Source organism: Schistocerca piceifrons, chromosome 10, assembly GCF_021461385.2.
Source record: "Schistocerca piceifrons isolate TAMUIC-IGC-003096 chromosome 10, iqSchPice1.1, whole genome shotgun sequence".
In the NCBI taxonomy this organism is placed as follows: domain Eukaryota; kingdom Metazoa; phylum Arthropoda; class Insecta; order Orthoptera; family Acrididae; genus Schistocerca; species Schistocerca piceifrons.
Window position 1 is genome coordinate 117,609,088 of NC_060147.1, and position 15,601 is coordinate 117,624,688.

The following is a 15,601-nucleotide window of genomic DNA, read 5'->3' on the forward strand; positions in this document are numbered from 1 at the left end:
CACATAAGACAATAACATACACACTTTACAAAAGTTCTATCAAGACTGAGCTGACGAGGCTTTTTGCTGCTTGTATTTATAACCTCATCAAAGAACTACTAAGAAGAGATGTGGTTTATAAGTCAGGCATCCATCTGTTATCATAATTTGTGCAAAAAAGTTATTAATTTACATTGAGTGATATAATTTAACAGGTCACTAAAATGACAGACAGATTTGTCAACTTGTCAGAACAATTCTTTGTTGCAAAAAGGCCGTTTTTCAAAGGTACATCTATTGACTTCTCTCATTTGCATACATAAGTAAATAACGAGAATTATTAAAAATTACAGTGGTTATTGTTTAAAACAGATGTGTTTACGTGAATAGTGAGTGAAAACAGTCCTAGTGAATAAATAGGTTTCACTAGGTAATTTTTATTCAAGGAGATCCAAAATACGTAAGTTGACCAATATTATTCGTATTTCGTATTAATTATTTCAGTTCAATATAGTGTTTTTACATAATGACATCTGCTGTATCAGTGTTCAAGTGATGTTAACTTTTGTGTGGGCCAGTTATTATTTATATTTTCATGGGTTGACCGTTTATGCAGACATGTTATGCAATCATTGCTAACATACACAATTACTTTTCTATTATCATAATTGCTAGTTAAACTGGTTGAATTAGGAGGGTATCACATACTTCATTATAATAAAGCCTTTAATAGGTTCCGTTACATGCCGGAGTTATAAATCTGGACTGTGGTCCAATGCAAGAAAGTCATTTGGTCAGATGAGACTTGTTTCACATTGTTTCCAACCTCTGGCCGAATTTACTTCCCAAGAGTGAAACTTGGTAAGGGTTAAGTGACAGTTTGGGCAGCCATACTGTGGTACTCCATGGCCATCCACAGTTACTCTGCAAGGTTGCATTACTGTCAAGGATTGTGTGACTGTTTTGGCTGATTACGTCTATCCCATAGTACAATATCTGTTCCCTCAATGGTGATGCTGAGTTCCAAGATGACAGGGCCACTATTCACATTGTTTGCATTGTCTAGGATTAGTTTTGTGAGCACAAGGATGAACTGTCGCATCTTCCCTGGCCGTGACAGTCACCACATCTCAATATTATTCAGCCTTTGTGGTCAACTTTGAAGAGAAAGGTGTGGAACTGTTATACGTCCCAGTCACTGTTACCTGAAGCTGCCACTATTTTGCAGGAAAAATGGTATATGGAAACCATATAGTATCTGCTTTATCCACTCTGACATAACTGGAAGCTGTTTTGAATGGCAGCAGGTTACCTACACTGTATTAGGCACGAAATGGTAATATGTTCTGTTTTTGGTGTTTCCATATTTTTGTCTGCCACCTGTAAATATGCAAATATTCTATGTATTCACTGGCAATTTTGGGTGGAGTTTATGAGTTGTACAGATTAATATTATTTTCATAAAGTATATGATGGATTTAATACAATCACAAAACACCTAGAAAATGTATCTCTGAGTGAGCCTACATTCAAGTTTTACAACTCCCTAAGAGTATTAAAGTCATTTTTGTGTCACTTAATGGGTGGTGGTGGGAGGATGTATGGGACAGGTCTTGCATCTAGGTCTATTACAGGAGTATGAGCCATAAGGTAAGGGGTTGGGAATAGGGGTTGTGTAAGGATAGACGAGTATATTGTACTGATTCGGTGGACGACAGAATACCACTGTGGGAGGGGTGGGAAGGATAGAGGGCAGGCCATTTCACATTTCAGGGCATGACGAGAGGTAGTCAAAACCCTGGGAGAGAATGTGGACCTAGATGCAAGACTTGTCCCATACATCCTCCCACCACTACCTACTCAAGACCGGTCACTAACATCACCTATCCCATCAAAGGCTGGGCTACCTGTGAAACAAGTCATGTCATCTACAAGCCAAGCTGCAACCACTGTGCTGCATTCTATGTGGGAATGATAACCAACAAGCTGTCTGTTCACATGAATGGCCACTGACAAACTGAGACCAAAAAAAAAGTGGACTACCATGTTGCTGAACACGCTGCCGAACATGACATACTTCATTTCAATGACTGCTTCACAGCCTGTGCCATTTTGATCCTTTCTACCAACACCAGCTTTTCCGAATTACACAGGTGGGAACTTTCCTTGCAATACATCCTATGTTCCCGTAACCCTCCTGGCCTAAAACTTCATTAATCACTGTCGTCACCCATCCAGCACTACAAAGCCATCATTCCACCATCACACCCAGTCTTTTTATTTCTCTCCTTTTCCGCTACACCTCCCCTCCCCCCTCCCTCCCCCCCTCTGCCCCCTTCCCCACCCTCCATCTAACCTGAAACACTTCACTGGCCACCAGCCCCACTAACGATCCCTTCCCCTCCCCACTCCAGCCTCCTCCTTACCATTACCAGTTGCCACTCCACCCATCATGCACTAGTGCTACTGCTCGCAGCGTGGTTTCAGTTGCCTGAGACTGCAGTCGTGTGTGTGTGTGTGTGTGTGTGTGTGTGTGTGTGTGTGTGTGTGTGTGTGTGTGTGTGGTCTATTGTTGATGACGGCCTTAATGGCCAAAAGCTTAATTTGTGACAGTCTTTTTTGAGTGCTTATCTGCAACTCAGCATCTCCGCTATATGGTGAGTAGGAACACAAATACTAGTCAGTCATCATTGTTACACCAAATAATTTTAACATTTATGATAATTTACAGTAACAGAGTTGCACATATGACCTAATCAATGCAGCAATTTGTAAAATCCTTTGGGTTGTAAGCTGAAAATGTGGTACCAATGGATTTTCAGCAGTGCTCTATAATATACATACACTTCTGTGTATGGCTATAAAGTAGCTGCGCAGAAAGAAGACTTTTCTTCAGCATCACATTCATGAGCCACATTCCAGATTGCCAGTCTTAAGTAGCTGTACACAAAACCAACTGAGATACACGTGGAGACACAGCCTGTATGAGATAACTTATACAAATCTCACACCCTTTTCCTGGACATTATTGTACTGAAGATGTTTTCTACATTGGCTACATTATTGCCGGCACTGTTGAACACTTAACCACAGCTCTGGTAGCTGTCACTCTTGGAGGTTCTCATGTGGCTCTCGCTGCTCCTGTACTCATCTCCACATCCCTCTCTATGAGCAGAATAAAAGTTGCGAACCTTTCTGCGAGGATGTCTGTGAGGATGTCTGCGAAGATGTCTGTGAGGATGTCTGTGAGGATGTCTGCACTTCCTCCTGGTGAGCTGGGACCGGCACCTGCCCAAGGACCAGTGCGAGGCTTTCTGTTGCCTCGAGAGTGGCAGAAGCAGTCGCCGCCGCCGTGATGGATGTCTGTAACCGATAAATAATAAATAAATATCACGTCCCAGCACATCCCAGTGCAAGTCTTTCAATGGGATGTCATTCCAGCGATTTGTGTGTCCTTAAAACCAAAAGCACCCAGTTTTCTCCAGGCAGTCACCCATCCAAATACTAAGTGGGCCCAATGTTGCTTATCTTCTGTATTCAGGTGGGAACTGGTGTTACCAACATGGCAAGGCCATCGGCTCTGTAACCCACGAGGGTACTTGTCACAACCTGAGTTCGAACTCCAGTCTCACATTAGGAGATTGCTTGAAGTTGACAATGGAGTCTTATTAAGACAATGAATGAATTTAACATGAATTATTTTCTAAGAGACTAGATTTTAATGTGAAAGTGGTCAACATTTATATCTTTGGTGAGAAAAGGAAGCTGAAGCAGATAATTCAACAGAGAAAAATGTTAAAAAATCAAAATACGGAGAGGCACCTTTCAGAAAGATCAGAGAAGAATCATAAAAAAAATCCAGCTGTATTGCAAGCAGCACATTTTCTCATCACTGGGATAATGCAAGCGCTTGTCTATCATCTTTTCCCACTCAAGAATTAAAAGGTGGTACACTTTTTAATATGAAAGATTCACACTCAGCATAACACTGACAATCAGGAAAGTACTGAGATAAAAGGTTAACAGAGAATAACCTTGTCCACATTTTATACCATTCATATTTTGCAATAAACTACTAGAAAACTAGAATGGCACAGTGTCTCAGAAGCAAAAAATTTAATGCCTTGTACAGATATTCTTAGTCCCATCACAAAAGGTGTTGAAAATACAATCAATGAAAAATACCTAATCTACAACTAGATACAACTCATCAATTAATGTAATCTATAGAGATGTCGGCATTGTTTTCCGATGCAAGAGAATCTCGTTCATTAACAAATATCAGGCACAGTAAACTACTGTGAGTACCATCTAATCACCTCATAATGTACCAGACCTAGATTCTTTTATTCACTACTCAATACACTTTGGTTGTGATGCACTCGCTACTAGATTCTGTGAATCAATATGTTTCATAGTTACAGTTTAAACTTTTGTCATTTGTTGTATGTTGTTAGACATTTGTGTAAAAAAAAAAGCATGTGTATTTCACTGTTACTAATGTAATGTAGAATCAATTTTTCAAAAACAACACAATGTAGCTTCTATTTTACAGTATATTTCATTATGTAAGAAATAGATAATCAATCTGAAATGTACAACTTCTATTCAAAACCTAAGAAACATGAAGGTGTATTTGTAATTCCATAATTAATATTAGATTCAATATTATTTGAAATTAATTGTTGAGGAGTTCATATTTGTTAAAATTTGCAAGGAAAACCAATTTTCCTCAAAACTTTAATAATTTCAATTAGATTTTGTCATTTGGTAAAACAATAATGTGTATTCAAAGTTTTGTAAACCCATAAATTTTAATTATATGTTTAATCTTATAAACATTTAAAGAATGTTATCTAATATTGTAATGTTTACAATTCTATTTTTATGGGTCATCTGGTGCTTACCAAGACAGTAGAGTCAAATTAAATGTTGAGAGAGAATCGGGACAGTGTTAAAAATGTGAGAATAGATTGCAAATTTTCAGATCATGTATATACACTGAGGTGATGAAAGTCATGGGATAGTGATATGAACATATACAGATGGCAGCAGTATCACATACACCAGGTATAAAAGGGCTGTGCATTGGTGGAGCTGTCATTTCTACTCAGGTCATTCATGTGAAAAGGTTTCTGACACGATTACGGCTGCACAACAGGAGCGAACAGATTTTTTAACGTGGCATAAAATGCATGGGAGATTCCATTTCAGAGGGAATTCAATACTCCCAGATCCATACAGTCAAGAATGTGCCAAGAATACCACATTTCAGGCATTGTCTCTCCCCACGGACAACACAGTGGCCAACAGCCTTCACTTAAAAACTGAGACCAGCGTTGTCTGTGTAGAGTTGTCAGCACTAACGGCCAAACAACACTGCTTGAAATAACCCCAGATATCAATGTGGATCTTCGACAAATGTATTTATTAGGACAGTGTGGAGGAATTTGATTTTAATGGGCTTCGGTAGCAGATGACCGACGTGAGTGCCTTTCCTAGACAACATTACCTGCAGCACTTCTTGGCTTGTGGCCATATCGATTGGATCCTAGATGACTGGAAAACTGTAACCTGGTCAGTTCAGTCCCAATTTCGGTTGGTAAGAGCTGATAGTACGGTTTGAGTGTGATGCAGACCCCACAAAGCCATGGCCCAAACTTGTCAACAAGGCAATGTGTAAACTGGTGGTGGCTCCATAATGGCATAGGCTGTGTTTACATGGACTGGGCCCCCTGGTCCAACTGAACCAATCTTTGACTAGAAACGGTTATGTTCAGCTATTTGGAGACCATTTACAGCCATTCATGGACCTCATGTTTCCAAACAACGATGGAATTTTTATGGATGACAATGTGGCATGTCACCGGTCCACAATTGGTTTGAAGAACATTCTGGACAGTTCGAGTGAATGATTTGGCCACGCAGATTGCCAGGTCAGTCCATGCACAACATCCTGCACCAGCAACATTTTCACAATTATGAATGGCTATAGAGGCAGCATGGCTCAATATTTCTACAGGGGACTTCCAGCAACTTGTTGAGATCACAGCACGTTGAGATGCTGCACTCCACCAGGCAAAAGGGGGTTGAACATGATATTAGGAGATATCGCACGACTTTTTCACCTCAGTGTATACTGTGAGCTGTCGCTTTGAAAGGAGAAAATATAGTGCCAAAATGCATTTGAAACAGTCTTAATTATTTGGTGGGATACACGAAAAAGATCGCACATGCACAAATATCTTAATTAACTTTCCGCAGTGAACAATCGTAATCACCCCATTATTTACTTGAAGACCGTGAGATAATTATTTGCTACAATTTATTTGATGTTTATAATATGTTGCAGATAGGTTGTAGAAGTGAAATACAAATTTTTGGACTCTATTTTATATTGTGATACAATCTGTAGCTCTCACTACTCTAATGCCACCTCCCATACATGCCTTGGCATTCTCAATATGAGAAGTTTTAAGAGCTCTGCTGGAATTGAGTCCACTCCTGAGAAAAAAGCTGGGAGAGTTATCGTCAGTGGCTGGCAGACTACATTTCGAGATCTAACTGCCCAGACCACATCATTTACATCTAGACTCCATAAATCGCTGTGAAGCACTTGGCAGGAGGTACTTTTTCTTCTACTCATTTCATTCACAGATGGGAAGTGGGAAGATTTACTATCCACATACCTCTGTAGGAGTTGTATTTTGCCTGATTTTATGTGTATCATCACTATGGGATAGACACACAGGGGACATTAGATTATTTCTAGTTTGAGCTGTGAAAGACAGTTCTCAAAACTTTCTAAACAGCTTCTGTCGAGATGTACAGCATCTTTCTTCAAGTGTCTGCCAGTGAAGATTTTTTATCATTTATGTTACATGTTCACTCAGTCAAAAAGCCTGTGACTGTTCACACTGACCTAATTTGTATAAGGTCAATGTCCACTGCTAGCCCAACCAGAATGCATGTCCTGCCACTTGAGCAGTGTTTCGGTACAATACATACAAGAATTTTGTATCCAAACTTTCTTGTTGATAAACTGTGGTTTCCCAGTATCCTACCAATTAATTGTATGATGTATGGTTGCCCCAGCAGATACCTCTACACATCACTACTCTCCAACATTTGTATGACAATACTCAATCTGGCTTTGAGTAGTTGTTCCTGTATGCAACTTCCCACTTTTCTACATGAAGAGCTAGTCACCAGTATTTGCACCAGGCTCATACTTTGACAAGATCTAAATGGATATTTCTGCCATTTTTTGCACACAGAATTTCCTTCTAGATAGGTGCATCATCTGTAAGAAGCCTGAGGTTCCACATCATTACGTTTTATCATGCAAATGATTCATGGAACATGAAACTGAATAAGTAACTTAACTAAAAAACGGATGCACCCAGAACAGGAGGAGGAAACAGGCTGAGAGGGTACGTAATGTTATTACAGTGAATGCAAAATCGAGTAACATTTACAAAGAACTTGGCAGTATGAGCCCATTCAACAGAGGGTTGTTGCATACTGCTGTGGCCTGGATGTATGCACTGACTCAGTTGGGGAAGGTGTCATAAAGCCACTGTAACCTCTCCTGAAGCAAGCTAGCCTACAAGTGTTGTAACTGGTCATCGATATCCTGAATACTGGCACTATGACGTTTGAGCTCACAGCACACGTGTTCCTTTGTTGTTGTTGTTGCGATCTTCAGTCGATTTGATGTGCCTCTCCATGCTACTCTATCCTGGATGAGCCACTTCATCTCCGAATAACTACTGCAACCTATATCCTTCTGAAGCTGCTTAGTGTATTTATCTCTTGGTCTCCCTCTATGATTTTTACCCTCCACCCTGCACGATACTAAATTGGTGATCCCTTGGAGTCTGAGAATGTGTCCTACCGATCAATCCCTTCTTCTAGTCACGTTGTGCCACAAATTCCTCTTCTCCCCAATTCTATTCAGTACCTCCTCATTAGTTACGTAATCTACCCATTTAATCTGCAGCATTCTTCTGTAGCACCACATTTCGATAGCTTCTATTCTCTTCTAGTCCAAACTAGTTACTGTCCATGTTTCACTTCCATACATGGCTACACTCCACACAAATACTTTCAAAACAGACCTCCTGACGCTTTAATCTATACTCAATGTTAACAAATTTCTCTTCTTCAGAAACACTTGCCTTGCCATAGCTAGTCTACATTTTATATCCTCCCTACTTTGACCATCATCAGTTATTTTGATTCCCAAGTAGCATAACTCATTTATTACTTTAAGTGTCTCATTTCTAAACTAATTCCCTCAGCATCACCTGATTTAATTCAAATACATTTCATTATCCTCATTTTGCTTTTGTTGATGTTCATCTTATATCCTCCTTTCAAGACACTGTCCATTCCGTTCAGCTGTTCTTCCAGGCCCTTTGCTGTCTATGACAGAATTACAATATCAAAGCCAAACCTCTGAGTTTTTATTTCTTCTCTGTGGATTTTAATTCCAATTACAAATTTTTTCTGTTTCCTTTACTCCTTGCCCAACATACAAATTGAACAATATTAGGGATGGGCTAAAACCCTGTCTCACTCCCTTCTCAACCACTGCTTCCCTTTCGTGCCCCTTAACTCTTATTTATCAAGATCAAATATGGGGATTTTACTGGCCATGAAAGCACCTCTGCATCACACAGGCAATTCACAGACACATAAGCTATGTATGGATGAGCAACCTCCTTTTGAAAAATGACATCATGATATTGTCACAGGAGCAGTAACACATGGGGTGCAGGATGTCCATGATGTATCATTCTTCCGTCAGAGTTTCCTGAATCACTAGCAGCTGTGACATGAAGTCATACCACATGCAAGGAGTGAGTACGCAACATTTTGAAGTGGAACCCATGTCCAGAAATGTCACCCATCGACACTACAGAGCATCAAAGTTATAGGCACCAATGCCTATAAATGTAAGTATATACAGAACAATTCCATGATGATGTTAAAAACTTTCTAGGATGAGGGAGATGGATAAATATATCAATCTGAAGTAAGGGTCCATATACCGGAAATGAACCAGTCGAAAGTTATAAGCATAAATCATTTTGATACCTCTGCCAGTGGCCAAAATGTACAGATATTGTTGTTGCTAAGATTGTAAGGTAGACAACTTTAAGTGGTAGTATGGTACAAAACAAGAAAATATGTCTAGTAAACACGGACTCCAAAATGCATACATACCTTACAAGCTATGTGCACTTGTTAAGTAGATGAGATGTGGTTCACAGTAGCAAAGGTGAACAAATGCTCATAGTTCCTCTCTCAGACTCTGGAAGTTGGCTACCCTACCATCTTAGCAGAAACAGTATCAGTACGTGTATACCACAGTCAGAGATATCAGAACGGTTTTCCCTTATAACTTTTGACTCAAATGTTTCTGGTACACCTATTTCTCTCCACCATCCTAGAAAGTTTGACACATCATCATCACAGACTCACCCTGTACATACATACCTATACAGGTGCCGGTGCCTACAACTTCGAGACTCCGTAGTGTCGCCATATGACGTTTCGGAGCATAGGTTCCTATTCAAAATTCACTCACCTCTACAAGTTCTAAAATTTCTGAATACCATGTTTAGGGATGTGAACAATTTATTTACAGGAAGGAAAAGTGGATTGCAACTGTTAGAAAAATGCATGCTAAATTTCAGCACCCTGGCAAATGTTTACTGTAGTCAAAAGAAACAACATTCAATATTTATAATAGGGAGAAGGTGGCTCGATTACTCTAGAAATAGAAATTTGGTTTCTTCTATTTTGGTTGCACTATTTCTGTCAGAGACTTCAGTTGTCGCCAAGATGCGCAGCCAGTGGACTAACCTCGAGCATCTCAAGAATGTCGTGCCGGTTGGCCTCGAGTGCCATCGTGAACGCTGTCTTGTCGAACTTGCTGACGTAGTGGGGGTTGGCTCCGTGCTGCAGCAACAGTCGAACACACTCTACATGCTCCCTCTCCACTGCCCAGTGCAGAGGTGTCATTTTCAGCTGCACAAATGAGGATATCACCAAAATGTGTTATTGCAAAACTTAACAAAAATTCAAACCAGAATGTTGTAAATTTGTGAACAAACAAATTTTCAACTTTTCCATGTTCATGTGCCGTATTGCTGTATAAACATACATAACACCTAATTAAGTTTCATCTTGCTGTTACATGCTTGATTTACTTATCAGAAACAACAATGTTCATCAGGTGGCTACTTTGACACAGCACTTTACCCTTGAGTACATCATATAAGCTTTCTTCAGAAATATTATGAAACAACGATTTATAGCAAAGTTATTTCATATTTCACATCACCCACTAAAATGAAAATATACTGAAATTAATTTTTGGTAGATGTGACATTTTGTCCACATGAAAATACCAAATTACCATAGTTGAAGATACATACTAAATAGAAATCTCATGTGTGATGCATTATATCAAAGTTGTAAGGCTTGTGTTGTGTGGTTTGAAAATAAACCATTAAGTGTGGTTGTGTATGCTACATGATTTGTATCTACATAACAGTTACAGTCTCCTGACCTTTCCCTTCCCTCTCATACAAAGCAAATACATGACTGAATTAATGGGTTGTAGTACTAATTTCAAAATTATTTCTACATATTTGTTAGAATATAATTTACAACTTTCCACTTGGCAACTCATCTAGGTGTACTTTGAGTACCTTGATACAATAAAAATCTCTGTTGCCAGAGTCAACTGTTGTTGGTAACAATGTATTAGTGACAGAGATCATATCAACTATTGCAAATTGTAACAGGGGATGAATGGGTCAGCGCATAGCAAATCACTAAATGGTGGACGTTATTAACAGATGAGCAACTGTACTACCTCCTCATTGTGGGCTTCTGAAGCAACCACATCACACATATATCTTCGCTCACCACACGTCACAGAACACAGAGATTAACACCTCCGATAAACACTGGAGGCATAGAAAAAGACTGCCCAGACTTTAGTAGAGTGCGTACAAAACAACTTTGCCCGTACCAGTGCAGTACGGGATGGGAAAATAGTTTTGGTGGGGCCTACGTAGTCAACGACCTCCACACACATATGCATATTTTGCAGAACTTGTAAGAAACAGCTGGTGTGTCTGTAAATGATTGTAATAACATGTTATGTCAGTGAAACCAATAATTCATCAACTATGGACATTCAAAGTCAATAATTTCTCACTAGAGTACCAAAACAGAAATAAACAAAAGATCAAACTGAAGCCAAACAAGTCTGCTTGCTTGCCAGCAGGAGCAAATCTCATAAAACAAAAAAGGAGTAAAAAATGTAGCACTGCAGACAATGCTGCTTGCTACGGTACTGACAACACAAAATAAATTTGATGTTTTAATGGAAAGGTTACATAATTGTTCCATTATAAAACTGCTGATCCATTCAAAAGGTATGGTATTAAACTAAGCTATTATAAAAATAATAAAATAAAGCATATCCTTCCTCGCAGTTACAACTTGACAAACATAAGCAACCAGCTGTTTACAGGATCACATGTAGAGACTGTCCCAGTTTTTACACAGATACTACAGGTAAATCATTTTCACATGATATAATGAACACATCTCAGCTCTATCTTTAAATGTGCCTCATAAATTAGGATTTTTAACTTCCTATTAGCTAAGGAAAATTGGGACAGTGTTTACATGCAAACAACTGTTGATAATATGTTCTTAAGCTTCCATAACACCTTCCTTTATTACTTTAATACAGCATTTCCTTTTGAAACAAAAACTTCAAGCAATCAAAATAGAAAGTCGTGGGTAACAAAAAGAATCAAAATTTCTAGCGAGAGAAACAGATTTCTCCAATATTGCTCCAAAAAATACATAGTCACTGAAGAATTTTCTGACTATTGTAAAGCCTACAAAAAAACTTATCTTAGAGTGATTAGACAGGCAAAACTTTTATGGAATGACAATTTCATAAGAAACTCTTCAAACAAAATGAAAGCTATGTGGAAAGTTATTAAAAAAGAGACTTGTAGTTCAACACCTAAAAAGGAAAACATTTCCCTAACACTTAATGACTCTAAGGTCACAGATCCATACACAGTTGTAAACAAGTTCAATGAATATTTCACCTCACTAGCAGAAGATCTCATTCAGGCAAACTGCAAGGTATCGTTCTTCAATTCCACCAATACGTCAAACAGCACTAATGCTACAATGTTTGTTTATGAAACAAACCCTGATGAAATTAGGAACATAATAAAATTGTTACCCAATAAAATCTCTAGTGGCTATGATGAAGTACCTGACCTCATATTAAAGGTGTGTGCTCCCCATATAGTAAAGCCATTATCAACCATCTACAACCAATCATTAAAAACTGGCATTTTTCCAGATGCTCTCAAAATAGCTAAAGTCTCACCATTACTAAAGAAAGGTTCCCCTGATTTAGTATCCAATTATAGACCATTATCCATATTAAGCATCTTTTCAAAAATCCTGGAAAAACTTTTTTATGACAGGCTTATAAATTTCATAAAAAACCACGCACCAATCAGCATTCAACAACATGGTTTTAGTAAATCTTTATCCACCCAGACAGCAATTTTTGAACTGTTGGACCACATACTGAAATCAATTGACCAACATAATATAGCTGCAGGTATCTTCTTAGATCTCTCTAAAGCCTTTGACGTACTAGATCATAAAATACTGCTTGCTAAATTGGAAAGAAGAGGAATAAGAGGTGTGGCTCACAACTGGCTATGCTCTTACCTACAAAACCGCAGACAGAAGGTATCACTTCAATACGATATTAATGTACAGAATAAAATAAATAACACAGTTTTCCTCTCGGAGGAAAGAACAATAAGATATGGTGTTCCCCAGGGTTCTGTGCTAGGGCCATTACTTTTCCTCATTTACATAGATGATCTTGTTGAACGTATGAGCCCACAAAAAACTATCCTGTTTGCTGATGATACAAGCATAGTGTTGACTGGACCTAGCCCTGAATCCCTTCAGACAATATCTGATAACTCTATGAAAAAACTTTCTGAGTGGTTTAACAAAAATGGCCTAATTGTTAATAGTGGGAAAACTGTATGTATCAACTTCCATCTAATTCCCACATCCAATCAAAAAACTATCCAAGTAAAGTTAAATAATGATAAAATTGAAAACGTAAATGCAACAAAATTTTTGGGTCTATGGGTCCAACACAATTTAAAATGGGGCACACATATAAACAACTTATCAAAGAAACTCTCATCATTGTGCTATGGACTAAGAATACTAAAATCTACTACAAGTAAATCCACACTAATGCAAGCATACCACGCGCAGTTCCACTCGTTGCTCCGCTATGGAATCATCTTTTGGGGAAATTCAACTCACAGCACAAATATATTTAAACTACAAAAAAGAGCACTGAGGATAATCTGTGGCCTAAAAAAGCTGGAATCCTGTAAATGTCAATTTATAAAACTTAATGTTCTAAGCATCCCATCCCTATTCATTCAAGAAACAATCCTATTCACCAGGGAATACCTCTCAAGAACAGGCAAATTAATCCAAAACAATGATATACACGCTCATTATACCAGAGGGCAATCTAATATCCATCAATTTTTTTCAAGGACATCATCATACCAAAAATATATAACTCATCTGGGTGTCGTATTACACAATAAAATTCCAGAACAAATAAAAACTGCTCCAGATCCAATATTTAAAAATAAACTAAAGGCATTTCTGACAAACCACTGTTTCTATTCAGTACAAGAATTCCTGGAAATGAAAAATTATAAAGTTCTTTTGTAAAATACTGTGATTAGAGTAAAACATTCTGTAGGCAATATAATAACCTAATTTCTACTATACATAACTATGTTTCAGTTTCACTTCCCAAAATTTTTTAACTCGCTTTTTGAATGTACAAGTACACATTCTATTAGTATTAAAACTTAATTGTCTGTGAAATCTCAATGTTAATTTCATGTTTAATGTAGTTTTTAAATGACATTGTCCTTCTGTTGTGTTTCCAGTTGACATTTTCACTATTCTGTAATCTCAGTGATTATTTGTGTAAATTTAAAGTAGTACTACATTGCCTACATGTTTCTTAGTTCCCCATGTAAATTGTTGTATTCTCTGTATGTGAAGTTACTATATTCATCAACGAACAATTTTGTGTACATTTTTTTAAATGGCAGTCCATTGCCTATTTTTTTTCTCCAAACTACATATTTGTTAAGAAAAATGACTTGTCCTATATCATGTGTACTTTGTACAATATGTGATCCACAGGATAAATAAATAAATACAAATACAAATACAAATAAATCTGCAATGGTAGCTCACCTTTATGACACCAAAACTGGCTTTCAGATATCAATAAGGATCTCACAAACTGCCACAGAAAACTTTCAGGCACAAAATTTAGTATAATGTAGGCACTAGAAATATGCAGAAAACAGATTTTCCAACCCACTGACATTGTGAATGAATGTACAGATAGTGGATACAACAAATCAATTCCTGTTTTCAGTAATGACTGTCTCTTAGCACAACAGCCTCACAAGAAGCAATGAACACAATTTCCTTGTCCCTGCCTCACACATAAATACACCCTCTTACCTCCATTAACTACCTTGATCTTTATTCCTCTCATTTCTCTGTTATCTGTCATTAATCCCATATGAGACAGCTATCTTGTTAAATTTAACAACTGTGTCATTCTGTTACTATTAAATGAAAAACTGAAGCAAATGTAATGCACTTTATATCTATACAGTCCTTGAAGTGGAAGTAGTAGCTCAGAAACTGATTGGGCAGCAATCAAAAATAAAAATATTGTGACAAAAGACAGAATATTATTATTAAATACATCCCTAATGTTCATGAGATCTACCAATATGGAAAAAAAGTTTGACAGTTTAAAATGGTGCAAAATGTTCAACTTTCTGAGAAAAATGTGATTAAGCTATGGAAAGAAGGGATTACCTGTCTTTCCCTATGGTTTAATCCTATTTCCCAAGAACTTTGAGGGAAGAATAAGAATGGATGACTGAGAACAAAGCACTTGGATTAAAAAGGGTGTAAGACTACACTACTGATTAATCTATACATCAAAGAAGCAATGACAGAACTAAAAGAAAGGTTTACAAACATCAACCTTAATTTGGGGAACAAATTTCTGAGAATACATGTTTGGATCACAGCACTATATGGTAGTGAGTCACGGACTGTAGGAAAACCGATGTAGAAGACAATTGTAGCATTTGAGATGTGCTATAGGACAATGTTGAAAATCAGGCAGACAAATAAGATAAGGAATGAAGACATTCTCCATGGAATCGGCAAAGAAAGGAACATATAGAAAATTGTGATAAGAAGAAGGGACAGGATGATAGGGCATGGGAGCTGTATGAGGCAAAAGACTGCAAGGGTAGACAGAGACCAAAACACATCTAAAACAAGGGTGCCACAGAGAGTTGAAAAGATTGGTACAAGAGAAGAATTCATGGCAAACCGCATCAAACCAATCAGAAAACTGATGACAAAAAAACACTTGACTCCTCTCTGACTCCACACAGTCACT

At 37.9% G+C, this 15,601-nt stretch overlaps 1 protein-coding gene and 1 pseudogene across 6 annotated transcripts in view; both read right to left on the minus strand.

The window, feature by feature from the left end:
* LOC124718910 (GA-binding protein subunit beta-1-like) overlaps positions 1-15,601 on the minus strand; it is a 93,985-nt gene that overhangs the window by 36,147 nt on the left and 42,237 nt on the right. For all 6 annotated transcript variants that reach the window (XM_047244563.1, XM_047244560.1, XM_047244565.1 and 3 more), the window contains 2 exons: positions 9,853-10,017; positions 3,171-3,342 (listed from right to left, as the gene is read on the minus strand). In XM_047244563.1, the coding sequence (XP_047100519.1) occupies positions 3,171-3,342; positions 9,853-10,017 (337 nt within the window). The remainder of the gene's footprint in view (positions 1-3,170; positions 3,343-9,852; positions 10,018-15,601) is intronic.
* On the minus strand, positions 3,439-3,558 carry LOC124719208 (annotated as a pseudogene).